Source organism: Ovis aries, chromosome 2 (genome assembly GCF_016772045.2).
Source record: "Ovis aries strain OAR_USU_Benz2616 breed Rambouillet chromosome 2, ARS-UI_Ramb_v3.0, whole genome shotgun sequence".
Classification (NCBI taxonomy): Eukaryota; Metazoa; Chordata; class Mammalia; order Artiodactyla; family Bovidae; genus Ovis; species Ovis aries.
Window position 1 is genome coordinate 12042251 of NC_056055.1, and position 19222 is coordinate 12061472.

A 19222-nucleotide genomic window follows, 5' to 3' on the forward strand; every position below is an offset into this window, starting at 1 on the left:
TTTTTAATTATTTTGAAATATGGCTATTTGGTCAGACTTTCATGATTTGTACAGTCCTGTGCTTATACTAATACCTTTTGCAAATAGAATCAATATAATAATTGGACTTTTGATTATTATGTTATTGTTAATAAAGGATATAGATGTTTGTCACAAATCTGGAATTCAGTTATAAACATTAGACCTTTTTTTTAATCATAAAAATAAGACTCCTATAAAAGCAGGGTAGTTTTTAGTAAAAGCTTATGTATAAATAGTTTCAGCATGTAAAGTTTTATCATCAGTGAAACTAGGAGTTAGTTCCTGACCAGGGATTGGATTTGGGCCATCTCAGTGAAAGCTCCTAGTCTCTTAATCACTGGACCAGCAGGGAATTCACAGGAGAAATAAGTTTCAGATTTCTGCTACCACATCATTAGAGTACATTTCCTGTTTTAAGGAAAGTGAGATATGTTATGTAGAATTCTAGTTTACGTAAAATTAAAATTAGAACTGACCACTGCTGGTGGGAGTGTCAATTAGTATAACCACTTTAGAAAACTGCTTGGAAATAGTCTAAGGTTTATCATACATATACTTCATGACCAAGCATTTCCAGTCCTGGGTTTATATACAATAAAAATGTATATACATGTGCACCCAAAAGACATCACTAAGAATGTTCATAGTAATTATTCCTAATGGTCCAAACCTGGAAATAATCTAATATATATCATGATGGAGGAGAATGGATACATTCTGGTTTTCTTCCTAGTAGAGCAGTGAAAGTGAACCATTACTGTGCGCAACACCATGGATGAATAGCAGATATAATACAGAATGAAAAACACATAAATCTGGTATTAGAAGTCAGGAGGAAGCATTAGTGAGTTGAGTGCAGGAACTTTGTACTTCTGGTGTTACAAAAATGTGTTTCCTTTGTGAAAATTTATTAAGCCATACACATTCTTAACTTTGCTCTTCAGCTATGTGTTATACTTCCATTAAAAAGTTGGCTAATGAACAAATGAATTTAAATGAATGAGTAATAAGAACTGATGGAGACAAAATATTATACACCCATGGCTAATAATTTTGGAGGTTTACTGACAGAGGTTAACTGTTGTTGATTTTAGCTGGGGGAAGGACTGGTTCAGTGGATTTCCTGATTTTTACAAGTTTATAAAGGGTTCCAGGCAGTAGATAATCTACTACTATAATCTAGTAGTAGAATTTGGAAAGTAAATCAATATTTAAGGTGATAATATTGCTAGAAGAAAATTAATTGACTTAGAATTTTAAACCTGTGATGAACAAGAGTATGTAATTCTGGGCGCTGTTGTTTATCTCGGGTCCTTATAGGAATCAGCCCAGCTTAGGTCGTGGGAAGAGGGCTGTTTCCTTTGGCCTGTCTCCTCCTAATTTTTTTCCCTGTCATCCAGCTGAATCATAAATCTGGATGGGCAGGAGGTTGGGTGAGGTAAGCCTGGTAATGTAGAATTCTCGGTCTTTGCAAAGTACCAGGGTCCTGAGAGTGTCTCACAGTGACAGACCCTTTAGATACATTGAGCTCAACTGTCAGTGTGTCTGATAAGGTTAAAAATATGGATCCTGGAATCAGATCTTGACTATGCCACTTGCTGTCTCAGTCAGCTTGAGCAAGTTACTTCCTTTCCTGAGCCTCTGCGTCTTCCTGGGTCAAATGGGAGTGAAAACAGTGCCTCTTCCGGTTGTTTTGAGAATCAGATGAGACAGGAATGCAAAGTGCTGTTCTGCATGGAAACTGCTTGATAAATGTCAGCTATTTTATGATTATTATTATCACTTGTTTAATGAATATTATTAGATTTGTTATTCTTAAAATGCACTTATTTCATGATTTCTGTAAATAACTGAACTTTTGCTGTGAACATCCCTATAAGCTCTCCTTAATACTTGCTTTGAAGCTAGAGCTCAAATTTCAGAAATGATGGAGAATAGTGTAAGCCGTGCCCTCTGGAATAGTCTCACTTTAAATTCTTGAGTCTTTAGTTAAGGCTTTCTAAAAATCTTATATCTCAGTGCTCCTTTATTAGTTAGATAAAGTGGTGTTATCCCACTTTATGGTTAAGACTGGGGTCGTTTGACGTGAGCCTGTGTAGCTCCCTTTCTTCCTGTGAGAATCGTTGCTTGTTGACCTCGGTTTCTGCCGTCTCTTCCCACTTAATGGAGAGGAAGCTTGGTGTTACTTACTTTAAACTGTTGAATAGAATCAGAGGATCTTCAGAATAAAGCAAAAACTTCTCAGCATTTTACCCAAATCCTTTTTATAATCGAAGCCGCACTTTTATCTCTTAGGAGCCAGACACAACTGAGCGACTGAACTGAACTGAACTGATTCTGTTTCAGTCAGATACAGTGCACCGTGTTTGTTTAGACCTCTTACACCTACTTATAACTGATCTTCTGCTTGGGGTTTCATCTGCTCTTTAGGACTTCGTTTCCTGTCACTTTCTCCTTGATCTTGGCAGACAAGTTTTCTTCTTGAAACTCATGGTACCCTGAGTGCTTCTCTTTCTGTAGTACTCTTAGTTAGTAGGGGCTGCTAGAACAGTGTACCGCAGACTATCTGGCGTAAACAGCATTTGTTTCTGACAGTTTTGGAGGCTGGAAGTCCATGATGAGAGTGCCGGCATGGTCAGGTTCTTCATCAGGAACTTTTCATGGTTTACACAGGGCTGTCCTCTTGCTTTATCCTCAGAGGACAGAGAAAGGAAGAACTGATATCTCCGTCCCCTTATAAGGGCGTCCATCCCTCACATGTGAACTCTACCCTAGTGGCCTCATCCAAACCTCGTTACCTCCAGATCACAGCGGGGATTAGGGCTTTGCGATACGACTTTTGGGAGACACAGACATTTAGTCTGTAGCATGGTGTGTTGCAGTCATTTGCTCACCACCTTCTGGGGGACTGTGCCTCAGTACAGGCCTCTGTGGAATCTCAACTTTAATTAACATAGAGGACATTGTGAAATACATTGCCTAGTAAAATTCTGGTGTATGGATTCTTGGGGATAGCATTTGGAACAAGATTCCAATACTCTATACTCCCTTTCTGGGATGCCAAATTTACATCCTTTACCAGAAAAAAGTAAAATCGGTAATACTTGAGAAATGAATTTGTTTTTAAAATATGATCAAGAATTTCAGTTCACGCCTTCCTCTATTTCAGGTAATGGAACTGTTGGTCCATCTGAATAAGCGCATAAAAAGCCGCCCCAAGATACAGCTCCCAGTAGAGACGCTATTGGTTCAGTACCAGGACCCTGCTGCGGTCTCCTTTGTCACAGTGAGTATTGTCTTGGACTATTTTCTGACTCACAGTACGTTTTCTTCCATAACGTTTAGTAGATGTTATCAGTATATTGGCCAGCCTAGAATTTCATCTTAGACTATTTCTAAATAAAACATGAGATGTTTTTCTTCAAACGGACACACTGTTTTTCCATTGAGTATTGACCTGGAGGAAACGGTAGGAACGGGTTAATATATGGCCGTTTTACACAGGGCGAATGTTGGTATAGTGATGTGTCAGGTATGTTGATATATAAAAGAATGATTGATTCTTAGTAAAAGATTATGAAACATTGGTATAAATAGAAAGAGAAGGGTTATGTAGCATAGAATAAGTAAAGGATGATAGAAGAAGAAAAAAAGGTAAAAAGACAGGAAGAGATAGGAAGGCTGAACTAAAAATAATATATTTGATATATATATTATATATTTAGAAAGATATTCTTTTTAAAAGTGGAGTAAACTGGGGCTGGTAAGAAATATTCCTATTAAATGTTCTCTTCATGAAAATGAAGTGTAAAAAAAATTGATGCTATGTAATGGCAGATGATTATTCTTTTCCTGGTCCTTGCGGTTGTAGCTTTGGGGCAGAATTCTACTGGGTCTCATCTAACATCTGGATTCCAAACCTTTGGAGCCACCTACTGGCCCAGACCATCTTGTCTGTTCCTGCTGTGGGCATACAGCTCCATTATACATGTGTCTTCCTCTAAGCAAATAGGAACAGTGTGTGCCAGTACAGCTGCCAAATAGGATGTCTTTAAAGGAATAATTTTACGAAGTCTGTTCTAAAGTCCTTCAGAAAAGCAAATTTCTATCCTATGTGTAAATCTGGATATGCATTTATGGGTTTGCTTAAAATGAGGCATTCACATGGTGACAGCATGCAGCTTCCCCTTGCTTCATCATCCATCGGTCAGATGTTGGAGTGAGGAACCACAGTGCCACAGTGTACTGAGGTTATTTTAGTAATTGGCTAGCTTGGAAATGACAGCCTGGAACTTAACATGGGCCTCCTCTCAGCTTGAAAGGATTAATGTAACAGACTGGGAGATCTGATTCTGGTGTGTAGTATGTCAGTTTAGGTAGGTCAAAGGATTACTTTTTTCTTTTCAGTGAAAAGTAACTGCACATGTGAGTACCTAATTCCCCGCCCAGGTTTATTGAAACATAGAATTGACAAATAGAATTGTATATGTTTAGGGCGTATAGCAGGATGATGTGATGCATGTTTCAATGCTCTAGACTAGGTCATGCTCCCTCCTGTGAAGCCCATCTTAAAGCAAGCACTTTGAGTGAGTGGGGCTGGAGTTCTTCCTGAGACAGATTGGTTGGCCAGGCTGTAATAGGTGATAAGCATGAGGAAGGAGGATTCAGTTTCTTCATTATAAGATAACTACCTAGGCTATCAACCATGCATTTTTGTTGAAATCCTTGAATATTTCTTTTATACTAACTTGCCTTTCTTTCATTGCGTCAGAATTTTACTATAATTTATGTTAAGATGGGCTATCCTCGGCTACCGGTGGAGAAACAGTGTGAGCTGGCTCCTACGCTTCTTACTGCCATGGAAGGCAAGCCTCAGCCCCAGCAGGACAGGTATGCTGTCCCCGGCTACCTGCTCCCCCACCTCTGAGAGTCGGTGCTGCCGTTCAAAGACAGATCCACACGTCTGGTTTCACCCGGTCAAACACAAAGGCTTAAGCTCCTTCAGCCGATATTGCTGTGTTACCTCAACATGGCTGTTTGGTTAATTTTGTAAATTATAAAATATCTTGTGAGCATATGGGAAACTGTGCAGAACCGTTAACATATTTTTCAATCTAAATGCATTTTCAGTTTGGTCAGTTATTTTGAAGCAACTGATCTTCTTGATTGCAAAAATTAGAGCTTGTGATTGCAAAAATTAGAGTTCTAATATGCTTTTCATCAAACCTTTCTGTCTTGGAGGATATAAAGTTTCAGAGCAGTTTTCTTAAGAAACCGATTACTTGTTTGTATTCATGTGGGAATTGAAAAGATGAAGAGGTTTGGACTATCATCCTTAGTTTCTCGGTGTAGCCCCAAAGTCCTGTATCCTAGCCTTGTTGTAGTGAGAAACATGAAGAGAAGCTATGGAGGGAAGAGTTAAGTCATGTTTTCAGTTCGTTTTTTAGAGCATAAACATTTTTAAAACATCTTAATGCTCACATTTACAAGTAAAAAAAAAATTTCTTTGGGGAGTGTGTGGTAGGATCCCTTTAATGTCTGTGTGCGTGCGTGTAACAGGATAACAAGGTGCAGAGAGCTGTGTTCTTGTGGTAGCTAGTGCTAAAAGCCTTCCTACAAGTAAAATTAATAGACATTGTAAACATTGTTTGAAATTGTTTTCATAGCAACAGGTATAGTGAAAGAAGGAATTACTGAAGCTGTGTTACTTAAATTCACACAGTGGAAATTTAATATTATATTCCAAATATTGATATGATTCATGTTTAATTTCTTTAGCTTTCGAATGACTTTATTTTTAATTAAACATGAAAAGGGGAAAAAAAAAAGATTGACAGGATGTGTTGTCTGTTGAACTTTACCTAAGATTTCATATTAAATCTCTTGTGGTAATAGCTACTAACATTGAGCTCATATTATATACATTTTTCTCAGGTGTTTTTGTGATGAGTCAGGTTGGCTAAAATGTCACTTATCACTCAATATACTGAGGTTTCAGTAAGAAATAAGAATGAAGTCTAGGCCAGTCCCTAGACTTTGTAAATGAGTAATTTTGAAGATGAGTGGTCCTTGCTATTACTGCCATTTTTTGCCATGTGATTTTTTTGTTGTTATTGTTTTATCTGTTATTTGCATGTATAAAAAACCCTTATTTTTAAATAGTTGCAATAAATGTAATTGTTTTTTCAGCTTAATGCATCTTTTAATACCAACCCTTTTTCACATGAAATACCCTGTTGAATCATCAAAATCAGCTTCTCCGTTTAATCTTGCTGAGAAACCAAAGACTGTGCAGCTGCTTTTGGACTTCATGCTGGATGTCCTTTTGATGCCTTATGGGTAAGTAAACCAAAGCAAAACAAAACAAGTGCCCTTGTTCTTGACTGCTTTTACTGTGTGGAGTCCAGTACTCTTTTCAGTGATTCAACTTTCACGTGAAAATGAGTGTGTCTCAGGTTTGCTTTGGTGCAGCCCTGACCTCTCCTAAACTCCAGCCCCACTGCTTACTGACCTTAACAGCCTGGAGCCGCTTTTGTGCTTTCAGACTTGACCCATCCAAGCTGAAATCAGTCTTTCCCAGTAAACGTAGTTTCTCTCCTTTAATTACATCAGTGCTGTGATGATTCTCTTAGCCATGTAGGCATACAGTTATAAGTTGCTCCAGCTTTCGCTTCCTGGTTGCTTCAATGTCAATTCCATAAAATCCCCTACCACTGCCTCCATGTGCCCTGGAGTCATTCCCATTGCTACCTTCTAGTTCTGGCTCCTTTCACCTCTCTTCACCTCTCTTCATGTTTCTCACCAGCTTCTCTTCTTTAGTACTGTCTACACTGCCGCAGAGTTTCCTGATTTTTCAAATGCAGATCTTACCAGGTTACACTTTAAAATCCTTGGGCTGTTATTTTCCAGTCGTTACATGCACTTGTGCATTTCATGCATTCCATGCACTCTGTATCTCCTGGCCTGTCTTTGTTTTAAGAGCATACAGTTCCCTCTGCTTAGAATGTTTCCCCATCACAAAAGAAAGGAAGAAGGAGAGAAAACAGCAAGAAGCGACAGCTAAGAAAATCACTTTGAAAAAGCCTTGCAAAGGAGCTTAGACGTCAGTGCTGTTGTCTCTGACGCAAACTCCTCGCCCTAGGCAGAGGACGCTCTCCGTGCCCGCATAACACCAAGCATGCGTCTGTGGGGCCGCTTGGTATTTTGGTGCGGTGTTGACATGTCCCTCTCTCCTACTAGGCTGGGAGCTCTTTGAAGTCAGGAGCTGTTTGCTCCGGCTCAGGCTCCTGGTGCCCACATAGTGCTTCCAGCCTGCTCATTGTTTAGGTTGTCCTGCTGCCAGAGGTATTTTTCTAAAGTACTGCTTCCATTGTGCTTCTTTGGTAATCTACACCACGAGCGTGGCATGGGGGGCTCCCCATCGTCTGTCCCTCCCTCAGCCACAAGAGAGCTGACGCTGTTCACTTTCTCTCCTCTCCCATTTGTTCTCTTGCTCTTCTGATTTGGCGGCTTTATTTTCTGGACCTTCCACTACCTCTGTGATGTGTGTGCTCAGTTGCGTGTGACTCTTTGTGACCCCATGGACCGTAGCCCGCCAGGCTCTTCAGTCCGTGGAATTTTACAAGCAAGAATACTGGAGCAGGTTGCCAGTTCCTCTCCAGGGAATCTTCCCGGCCCAGGGATCAAACCCACATCTCTTGTGTCTCCTGCATTGGCAGGCGTGTTCTCTACCAGCTGAGCCCCCAGGGAAGCTGCCGTGGAACTTGTGTCATATGATTCCTTATTTCTCTGCAGTTTCTTTGTTGTCTGATAACATCCTGTGCTGTTGTGCGTGCTGTGTTGTTATTTTCTCACCTTGCTCCAGTCGGCAGACACTCAAGTCTTACACCTCCTGTTGTTCCTCTGTCTGGTGTTTGGGATGGTAGTCTGTACAATATTAGTTGTTCAGTAATTGATTGGTTTACTTCCCGTGTACTGCCAGTCTTGCTGAAACTTAGGAATAAATGAAAATCTCCTTTTATGGTTGTTAAATCAGGAGGCAGCCAGAATTGGCAAGTGATGATGGCTTTGGTAATTTAACTTGGAAGTCCAAATTTTAACTTAGGCACACAATGTACCCAAGCCAGTGGTCCCTCACATTTTTCTTCCCAGTGAGAATTTGCATTGTTTATATACAAATATTAAAGTGGTTCTTCAACAAGTTTTAAAAAAATTAGATGAATTTAGGAATGAAATGAATATAATATATAGTAATGTGGAATAGTTTACTGTGCTGTTAGGCTCCTAGTGTTTAATTTTTACTGTAATGGATATTTTAATATCAAGTCTGGGAATTCGTCAGCTTAGAATTTTAGATTTCAAATGGACTTGATTCATTATTTATATCAAAATTTTCATTTTGTAGATGAGAAATGCTTAATTGGTTTAAATGCTTAACCAGTTTAATTGGTTCAAAATGAATTTACCAGAAATCTTATTTTTAATCTATAGATGCTAAAAATGAAATAGGATGATAAATCAATAAATAAGTATTTGTGAAGCTGTATGCTTTGAACATATAATGGGAAAAGCTGATCCTTATGATTTTTTTTCTTTGGATCCTTTTGAATTTTTTCATTTTGGGGGCATTATATGCTTGTGTGGTAAGTGGTTTGGAGGTTTTAGTGGGTGTTCTAATGGAGAGATACAAGAAGTTTAAGGAGAATTGAACAGAAATGGGAATGAATATAAAATTATTCTCTGCTTTGGGTATAAAACAATAGCATTTTTTTTTAACTTCCATTACAGTCAACAAAATGTAGTGGGTTCTTAGTGACTTTTAGAACAATAATTTATGGATTGAGCATGAACAGAATACTTATATTCATTATTGGTAACTGTTATGGTTCATTTGTAGTCAAATTGAGCAGATATACTCTAACGGTTAATTTGCTGAGGATGTGGATACCTTTTAAAGATACCTATTTTTAAAATTCTCCTTTATGATGAAATTTTAATTTCAAATGTTTATTCTTCAACAAAAATTCTGTGGGAGGAAAATATGTAACTGAATGTATTACATATGCATGTGTTTGCTTGTGTTTTTATAGAGGGGTTAAATTCCCATTTCCTTTCCAGATATGTGTTAAATGAATCCCAGAGTCGCCAAAATTCATCTTCAGCACAGGGTTCTTCTTCAAATAGTGGGGGAGGTTCTGGAATACCACAGCCTCCCCCAGGAATGAGCTTTTATGCAGCTAAACGAGTTATTGGAGATAACCCATGGACACCTGAACAGTTGGAACAGGTATCACACACTGTGTGTTCATATGGAGCTTAACCCTGCACACTTGCCCCTGTGAAGTCAGTCCGTGGAAGCATGTGTCAGAGAATTCCAGTTATTCAGACTGTCTAATGAAATACATTTGAGAGAAGCGATTGATGTAATGTGCTCACATCATCATGTCATTTATTGATTAAAGCCCCAGGGAGAGGGAGGAGTGGGAAAAACTCTTCAGGTTTTCAAATGTTGCGTCCATATTTCACGTATAAAATACAGCCCACTTACAGATTGAATGTCTTTAACTTCTTTCATTTTAGTTTTTAATTATAGGTTTAATGTTTAGCTGCTTTGCTGCAGTTAAAATACAATTTATCTTATGTTATTCAGCTTTTTAGGGCTGTACATTTTGTGTAAAGTGAGGAACAAGTGACCGTATGGGGGAAAAAGCATGATGCCCTTTTATATTTCTTCCTGGGAATTGAAAAATTGGCATTAAGAATTTTATTCTGGATTTAAACAGGACACAGATGTTCTCTGAGCAGCTTTTAAAAAAGACTGGTGCTCTACAGAGAAGGTGCCTCACTGTGTCTGTGTCATCAGGCACCTCAGGGAAGAACAGATGAGATCAGTATGTAATTATTTTGGAATTCAAGCAACATGGGTTAGTCTTCCAATCCTTCCTTTATCTCTCCATGGCAGTCTAAATGATTTGGTCCTTTTCTTTCTGGCAATGTAAGTGATCACTGATCAAAACAGTGTTCCCAGGAAAGGGAAGAATTCAAGTGGGCATTCTTGCCACTCATAAATTTATAGAATGATTTGTTCAGCAAGGGTTCTATGTGATTAGATTAAATCTTCATATTTTATAGATCTTTTTTCTTCTTAAACTGTGATGTAAGAAAGAAAGGTAAATACTAGCAGAAGCTACTCTTTTAAGTGTGATCTATGTGACAGGCACTATACTGAGTACTTTGAATACATCATCTCATTTAATCCTCACAGCAGAACTGACAAGGCATAGAAATTATTGGTTCCCTTTTGTAAAAAGAACTGAGTTTGGAGATTCACCACAGTCTCACTGCTAGTAGGAGGCTTTGCACCTAGGTCTCTCTGAGCGCTAAAGCTCTCAGTGCCGGAGAATCACTGTTAACATTAAATGGTAATCTTACATTGGTCATGATTTGCTGATTCCTGAGGGCTTCTGTATGCCTTTTGTCCATTTCATGGTCGAGCCTTGAAGAGTTTGGTTTCGAGGATGAAAGCTGTTTTCCTCTAACTTTTAAATATCCCTTTTGTTTTTTACATTTTTTTCTTTCAGATGAAACAGCTTTTCTCTTTTTCAAATGATGGTGTTAGTGATAGTGTAAATATTCAGATAATACAGAACATTATAACAAGAAATTAAAAATCACTCGGAATCCCACCACCCTAGTTTGTCGTTCATCTTTCACCTACGTTATATACGTGTGTGTGTACACAAATGTAATTTTACACATTACACTTTTATATATGTAATATACTATTTGAACTTCATTTTTTAAACAAAATGTCAGGTTTTAAAATAATGTCTTTTTAAATGTCTGTATTAAATAATGCATAAGTCACACATGTTTTAAACTAGTCTCCTATTCCTAGACATGAGTATTGTTCTCAGTTTCCTTTGAACGCTTTTTCTAGAAACCTTCATGACTCGCATAGCTGCAGTCAGTGCTTGCATCTGCTCTGTTGCAGCGCTTTTTGCAAGTCAGCTGTATTGAACACACAGAGGGAAGGCAGGCAATTTTATGATCGGTTTGTCTGCTTTTTAAAATTGCATCCTTTGTCATTTAGTATTAATAATTGTAAACTTCATCGGTCCTATTTCATATACATGAGAACTATTATGTAACTGATTTTAAAGGTAAAATTTCATTTTTCAGGCATATTTATCCTAAATTCAGTTATTTGTGGTAAAAGGCATAGCTTCTTCATGTTGCATGAAGTTCTTAGCAGAATCTAAGAATCTCTTCTGCAGTCATTTTAGCCAGTTAGATTGAATGCTGTTTGATTAGAATTTTCCTTACATTTGAAATTCTTGCATATGTTTGAAATCATGTCGTTTCCAGTATGTAAGAATGTAGAGGGCACAGTTAGTATGTTAGCAGTAGAACAGAACTCCATGGACTGTGAGTTTTATTTCTTTTTGAACTGTCACAAGAATCCATGGAGTACTTCACTCCTCATGTACCACACTGTACCTAGAGGCTCCAGATTTGGACTTCAGTTCAAGGCTTCACCTTTCTAGAGAGGGTTTCCACCCAAATAGGAAGGGTTTGTATCATAGTGGCCTTGGAGTCTGAGAGACTTGGGTTTGGATTGTGCCTTCATCATTTATTAAATGTCTTAATCTCTTCAGCCTTGCCTCAGTTTTCTTATCATAAAAATGGGTATAATGATACTCATTTCGTAGATTGTGAGGGTTAAATGAAATCATGAATAGGTATGGTCTAGTATGGTCCCTGGCACACTGTAAGGCTAAATAGGAGTGGCTACTGTTGTTCTATTAATCTTTGGTTTATGACCATAGTAATATGTTAAACAGATACTTCAGGTTGGTGGTCTTTGTTTCTCTGATCGATGTTTTTCCTTCCCTTCATTTATCTACAGTGCAAATTGGGTATAGTGAAATTCATAGAAGCTGAGCAGGTGCCTGAGCTCGAAGCTGTTCTCCACCTGGTGATTGCTTCTAGTGACACACGCCACAGTGTAGCCACCGCAGCAGACCTAGAGTTGAAAAGCAAGCAAAGGTGAGCTCCTTCCCCCTTTAAACTTTAAAAATTGAAAAGATGCTAGATTTCTAAAAGCTTGCTCAGCACATATTCTTTTCAGCTTTTGCATAATGAGGCATTCAATTTATGAGATTGTGAAATAAACCTAATTTGTATGAAAGACAGTTTGCTGAGGAGCAGAATTCTATATAAGGCAAAGAGGAAAAGCTGTTTGGAGAAGCAGTCTAAAATTGGAATGGATAAGGATAATTACCATAAGAACTGAGACCTTTGTTTAGGTAAATGAACTTAAAGAACTAATGTTAAGAAAAATGTCGAAACCCAAAAGTTACTCATTTTTGATTCTTCCTCTAAAATTCTTTGAGATGGCTTTTAATAAAGGATATGTAGGTATTATGGTTAATATGAAAATCAGGTCCTGTGAAAAGAGATACTGAATAGGTCTTAATATACGCAGGAGAAAATACATATAAATAGACTCATGGAAAAAATTGTATATAAGAAATCAAATCATACACAATAAAACAATAGTATGCCAACTGGTAAATAAAATTGTGTAACAGTTGATTACTCCATTTAAGTTTCTGTTGAAACTGCTGTGCTTATACCCTGTTGATTGACACCGTAAGTTGAAATAATTTTTGGAAAGCAGTTTGTAGTAGGTAATGAATCATAAAAATACTTACAGTATTTTTTTTAATCTGAATTTTCTGGGACTTTATCCTAAGAGAATCACTCAAAAGAAGAGAAATATTATATTTAGAAAAATGTTATAGATTCATTAATTGTATTATTTCCTATAATTGTTAAAAAAGGAAAATCAGATTTCTACAGTGAGTAAAGAGTGAAATTAAGTATGTGACCTATATAGAGTATTATATCTATATAGGTATTATTATCTTCCCAAATAATTATAAAAATAATACAGCAACATGTAAATTGCTCCAACATAATGACAAGTGAATAACACATAATACAAAATGATATATGTCCTGATTTTTAATAAATGACATGTGCAAAGACTGGAAAATACATGAAAAATTGAAGATACCTTGTTTTAAAAAATCAGACTATGGAATACTTCGTTCTTGGATTTATTTTAATTCTTAATGTAATAAAAAGACCATGGAATGTGGGTAAGATGATAAAACTTTATAAAGGTGTATATCACAGTTTTCCCTCTCCAAAGAAATACAAGTAGGTATCACAGGATAATGAAATTAGCTTCATTGTGTCTTAGTTTGCTTGTTAAGATACAAGTGATCTGTGTCTGTGTGGTCGTGGTTGGGAATGCATGTCTGTCGTGGAATTAATTCTGGTCCTGCCTCTTGCTGATTGTCTGAATTTGGAAGACTCACTTAACCTCACTAGACTTTGGACTCTGTAAAATGAGAAATTTGGACCAGATTGTACTTAACATTCCCTACCAAGTCCAAAATTCTTTCATGCTTCTGTGACTGTGTCTTCCTGGTATCTCCTTCAAGAAACTTATTTGGTTTTGAAGTGTTAAAAAAAACCTTTTAAAAAATTTTATTCAAGTATAGTTGATATACAGTGTTGTGTTAATTTCTGCTGTATAGCAAAGTGATTCAACTATGTGTATATTTTTTTATAGTTTTATAAAAATATAAAATATATTATATATATATATATATATATATATATATATACTTTTCTATATTCTTTTCCATTATGGTTGACCACAGGATATTTAAGATAGTTCACTGTACCATACAGTCGGACCTTATTATTTATCCTTTATATAATAGTTTGATGTATTTATATTTTAAAAATTTAAGTATAGTTGATTATAGCATTGTGTTTATTTTCTGCTGTACAGCTAAGTGACTCAGTTATACATATATTCTTTGTCATATTCCTTACCATTATGGTTTTTCACAGGATGGTGAATATAATTCCCCGTGCTATACAGTAGGACCTCATTGTTGATCCATCCTGTGTATAATAGTCTGCATCTGCTTATCCCAAACTCCAGTTCTTTCTCCCTCCTCCCCCTTGGCAACTGCAAGTCTGCTCTCTGTATCCGTGACTGTTTCATAGATAAGTTCATTTGTGCTATATTTTAGATTCCACATACAAGTGGTAGATCATGTGGCATTTGTCTTTCTCTTTCTGTCTTACTTCCCTCAGTATGATAATCTAGGTCCATCCATGTTGCTGTGAATGGCATTATTTCATTCTTGTTTTGTGGCCGAGTCGTATTCTATTGAATTTATGGGCCACATCTTCTTTATCCTTTCATCTGTTGATGGGCATTTAGATTGCTTCCACGTCTTCATGTCTTGGCTGTTATGAATAACGCTGCTGTAAACATACGCATGCGTGTATCTTTTTGTATTATTGTTTCGTCAGGCTGTATACCCAGGAGTGGGATTGCCAGGTCCCACTGGCAAGTCTTTTTTTTTTTGAGGACCCTCCAAACTGTTTTCCAAAAAAACTTCCTTTAAAACTTCGTTTTGTTTGGACTGGCTCCATTCTTTATACCATGCAATAGATTGGATTGTTGGACATATAAATGTGGTGCTACAGTATTCTGATTAGTTTTGGTTTTGTTCATTAAAACAAGTGTATTTTCCAAAAAAAAAAAAAGTGTAACATTGTTGAGAGGTAAAAAGTGAGTTGAGAACAATGTGTAGTTAGCCCATTTTGTTAAATAGAAATCCCAAAGTATCTCTTCAAGCGATCCTTGTCTATATTGATCTATCTACCTGCCATACCCATCTAGCTATTTTATGTGCATAGGAAAGAAGTCTAGAAAAAGATACACCAAAGTTAGTGGTTACTGAAAAGAAATAGAGAGGGTTAGGGTGCAGAGTATAAGGAATTGTATTCTCTATATTAATAATTTTTGAATTTTCATAAGCGTGTAATCGGAAAACTAAAGCTAGAAAGGTGACAAGAGAAAAGAAGAAGAAACAGTGAAAGTTATCCTTATTAGTTAACCACTGTTAGGTTTTTTGTTTGTTTTACTAAAGTGTGTGTGTTTTGTCAAATCTGTAAACTTGAAGTATTTATAGGAGAGAAACAAAGGTGGAACTCAAGGATTATTTAGTAGAAATCAGCCGAGGAAAGATATAGGTAAATATAAGTAGGATTGTAGACTGTCTTTGAGGATAGTAGGATTGTGGCTATCCAAATGAGGTATTTCGATAAGAGATGAAAGAAGAGCTGGATTAGGAAAACAGTCTAAGCACCGTGGTAACTTACATTTGCACAGATACCATATGGTTTGAAAGCAGAATCAAGGTCAAAAGAGAGAAGATAGTGTGGTTAAATCTTACTATTCAAGTGAAACACAGAACCGCATTATCACTTGGTTTATAGAATGACTGGCTGGCAGCTGCTGCAGAGGGTGGGTGTACATCACCAGTCACATTGTATTTCTAAGTCAGGGGTCCCCAGCCTCCATACCATGGACCAGTCCTGCTCTCAGATCAGCAATGGCATTAGATTAGAAATAAACTGCACAATAAATGTATTGCACTTGAATCAGTCCCAAACCATCCTTCCCTCCACCAACCCATGGTCTGTGGAAAAACTGTCTTCCAGAAAATCAGTCCCTGGTGCCCAGAATGTTGGGGGTGATGTTCTAAGTCACCTTATTGTGGGGCCCAATTAGGAATAAGTCTTAATGACTAAATGGCAGCAAGACTGCTCTGTAGAATTAGGTGTTAAGACTGCAAGTGTGTGCTGGTAGATAAGAGGGGGATGCTGGAGGTCACAGTGACACAGAATTTGAGAAATGCCATGGGCTGCAAGCTTCCTAGGCTTGTGGCTTTAATGGGTAAAATGGTTTTTTTGGTCACTTTCCATATCACTTTTGAATTTCCAAGTGGCTAAACAGAAGAACTGTGCCTCAGGGCTCTTTGAACAAGTGTAGTATGGCTCTGCTTTGTTGTACCTGCTCCGTGTCACTGACCCTCAGAATGGAATATAGTCCAGATTTCCTGAGTGGTACCAAATCGGGCCGCTGGCTGCAATGATCTATGTTACATTGAATCATGGTGGGATAAGGGACTTTATTTTTCCTGTTTGAAAACTAACTTTGATAGAAATGAATCCCCTTCCTTCTCTTTTGCAGTCAATTGCCTTCTCTTCATTTGTGTATTTATAACATTTTTCTTTAGTACTGTATTGAGGTTACGACATTTTGAAATTATTGAAGTGGGAGAGAAAAATAATAATTTTAACAAGCTTTGTTGAAACTTTCTGTAGCTTGATTGACTGGAATAATCCTGCCATCATTAATAAGATGTACAAGGTATACCTTGGAGATATACCACTGAAAACAAAAGAGGTAGGTTGTTTTGGTTTATTCTTACATCGTCATAAAAGCATTTTATTGACATGGTGATACTTGAACATTTTCTCCAGGTTATTTTGATTTAGGCTGAACATACGCTGTAGGAAGTACTAGTTTGAGACCATACTAGTGTCGGTAGAGTAAAATCTCCTGAAGTAGCTTAGTTTACCTGATGTGGTGTTTTTTATTCAGCTGCCTAGACTAGGCCTCAGTAAACATTTTCTGCAGATATTTTCGACTTTAATGGCTTTATAGTTCTGAGGCTGCAGCTCCTCAATTTAGCCGTAACGTGGCAGCAGTCAGAGAACACAGCTGAAGGAGCATGGCCGTGTTCCAGTAAGGCTTTATCAGTAGTGAAATTTGAATTTCTTATTTTGTGAAATACAATTTTACAGAATATCGCTTTGATTTTTAAGAAGTCGTTTGAAAATGTAAAAACTTCTTTTAACTCACAGACCTTACCAAGACATAGTAGGCTGGATTTGGCTCATGGGCTGTAGTTTGTTGACTCCTGGTCTAGAATCTAGGACAGTAGGTGGGTTCTTCTGAATTTTCAAAGTAAGATGTTGCTTAATAACATAAGTTCTTTTTAGTTCACTGTGTTTGGAAGTATTCCAAGTCTAAACCTAGACATGCAAAATTATTTGTTTGCTTTATAAACCATAGATAGTTGTTTTAAAAATCGTATTAACTCCTGTTAGATTAAATTGAGTGTAATAGAGACTTCCCTGGCTGCCCGGTGGTTAAGGCTTCCTGCTTCCAGTGTCAGGGGCAGGGGTGTGACCCCTGATTAGTGAGCTGAGGTCCCTCATGCTGTGACACAGGCCTCCCCCCACCTCCCCGAAGAAGAAAAAGTTGTGTGCGATGTAGCAGAGAGAACAGTGAGTTGGGAATTCTCACCCCGCCCTGATTGTCCTCCTGAATGGATGTGTATCAATGTCTTGGAGAGGAGAGATCTGGCTTATTGCACAGCTTTTCTGGGCATCCTGTTCTTCATGTAGAAGAACCATTAGGTCAGTGGTTCTCAGAATGTGGTCCATAGGTCACAGAGGGTCCGAGGTTCACAAAGCCAAGACAGTTTTTGCCTTTTTTTTTCCTGTGTTGAATTTTGCACTGATGGTGCAAAAGCAGTGATGTGTGTCACTACTGGGACCTTAGCATGAATCAGAGCTGTGTCATTAAATAATTATTAGGAATCGTTCTGTTCCTCACTGTCAGCACTCTTGGTTAAAAAGGAGAGAGGAATTAAAACTCAGCTTATGAATATCCTTGATGAATTCATGCAGAAAAAATTATTTTATATTAAGAGTAGAGAGACAAACTCTGGTTATTAAGATGGGTATTTGGCATGAATTTTCTCTTTTAAAATGAAAAAAAAAAGATTTCAAGAAAAACAGTTAACATGCTCTGTTGGCAGTGGTGAAAGTTGAGCTTTTTAAGCAAAAATTAGAATTTTGGGAAATTTGTATTCATTGTGATGAGCATGACAGCTTGTCAGTATTTGCAGAGTTTTCTGATAAGATTGGTCATGATATTAACGTGTGATTTGTGTGTGTGTAGATGTTTTATAATGAAATATTCGCGTAACTCAGTGAGCCAATATTTTCCAAATGACCAGTGTTGTTACAGAAGCATACAAGGGTAAGGGAGCCATTTAATATAATTTAATAGAGTGGTGGAATTTAGTGTACTGTAACAGAGTATGCAGAGGTTCCATTGATACATTTTCAAATCCACATGACAACCTTTAAGAAACTATTGTATATCAAGTTTGTGGAAGTTTGTGGGTGGTATCTGTATTTAGAATATCTGTAATTAAGAATATCTGTAATGACCTGAAAAACCTAGTAAAATCATCACCAGTTTTCCAGTCACATATCTGTGTGAAGCTAGCTTTATTTTTTTTTTAATATACTTAAACCAGAATAACATATCACAACAGATTAAATGCTGAAAAAGATACAGGAATCCAGCTTTCTTCTATGAAAGTGGATAGTGAAGAGATTTATAGAAAAAACAATACAACTCTCTCAGTGCAGTTTTTTGTTTTGAAAAATGTAGTTTTTAATTTGTCTAAAAATATGTATTTATGAAAATATATCATGGCTTTAATACTATTTTTAAGTGAATAAGTACTTAAATTTTTTTCAGTTTTAATTTCTAATATAGTAAGTATTCATAGATATTCCAGTATAAAAGAAATATCTTTGGAAGCTTCAGTAGTTTTTAAGAGTATAAAGGAATCTTGAAACAGAAGTTTTAGAGACCATTGATTTAGATGATCTCTCATGATTTCTTTCAATTGATAGTAATTTTGAAGTGCTGAATTATAATGTTTTCAACAGGGAGCAGTTCTGAAGCCAGAGCTGAAAAGGGACCCAGTCAGCACAAGGGTCAAGTTAAAGATTGTCCCCCACCTTCTTCGTTCTAGACAAGCTGCCGAAACGTTCCCAGCTAACATTCAGGTAACTGATTTTTTTTTTTCAAAAGAAATACAACATGTTTACAACTTCTATGTCTATGTAACTAGAGAAAGAACTGCATTAATGAATATTCAGGAGGTAGGTTGATATGTATAACAAGATTAATGAGATTCTTTTTTCTCTCTCAAGTTTAGCTGTAGAAAATACTTAAAATTTTTTATTATTGAGACTTCCCTGGTGGTCCAGTGGTTAAGACTTTGTTTTCCAGTACAGGGGGTGCAGGTTCCATCCCTGCATGAGATCCCACATGTCTTGGAGCCAAAAGACCAAAACATAAAACAGAAACAGTGTTGTAACAAAATCTGTAAACATTAAAAAAAAATGGTCCGCATGAAATATTAAAATTTTTTGATTATAGAATATA

The 19222-nt window shown here is 37.0% G+C and overlaps 1 protein-coding gene across 12 annotated transcripts in view; it reads left to right on the forward strand.

Moving 5' to 3' along the window:
* ECPAS (Ecm29 proteasome adaptor and scaffold) overlaps positions 1–19222 on the forward strand; it is a 107994-nt gene that overhangs the window by 30981 nt on the left and 57791 nt on the right. For all 12 annotated transcript variants that reach the window (XM_042242900.2, XM_027964118.3, XM_060408925.1 and 9 more), the window contains 7 exons: positions 3191–3307; positions 4793–4911; positions 6211–6360; positions 9139–9307; positions 11930–12069; positions 16288–16369; positions 18721–18840. In XM_042242900.2, the coding sequence (XP_042098834.1) occupies positions 3191–3307; positions 4793–4911; positions 6211–6360; positions 9139–9307; positions 11930–12069; positions 16288–16369; positions 18721–18840 (897 nt within the window). The remainder of the gene's footprint in view (positions 1–3190; positions 3308–4792; positions 4912–6210; positions 6361–9138; positions 9308–11929; positions 12070–16287; positions 16370–18720; positions 18841–19222) is intronic.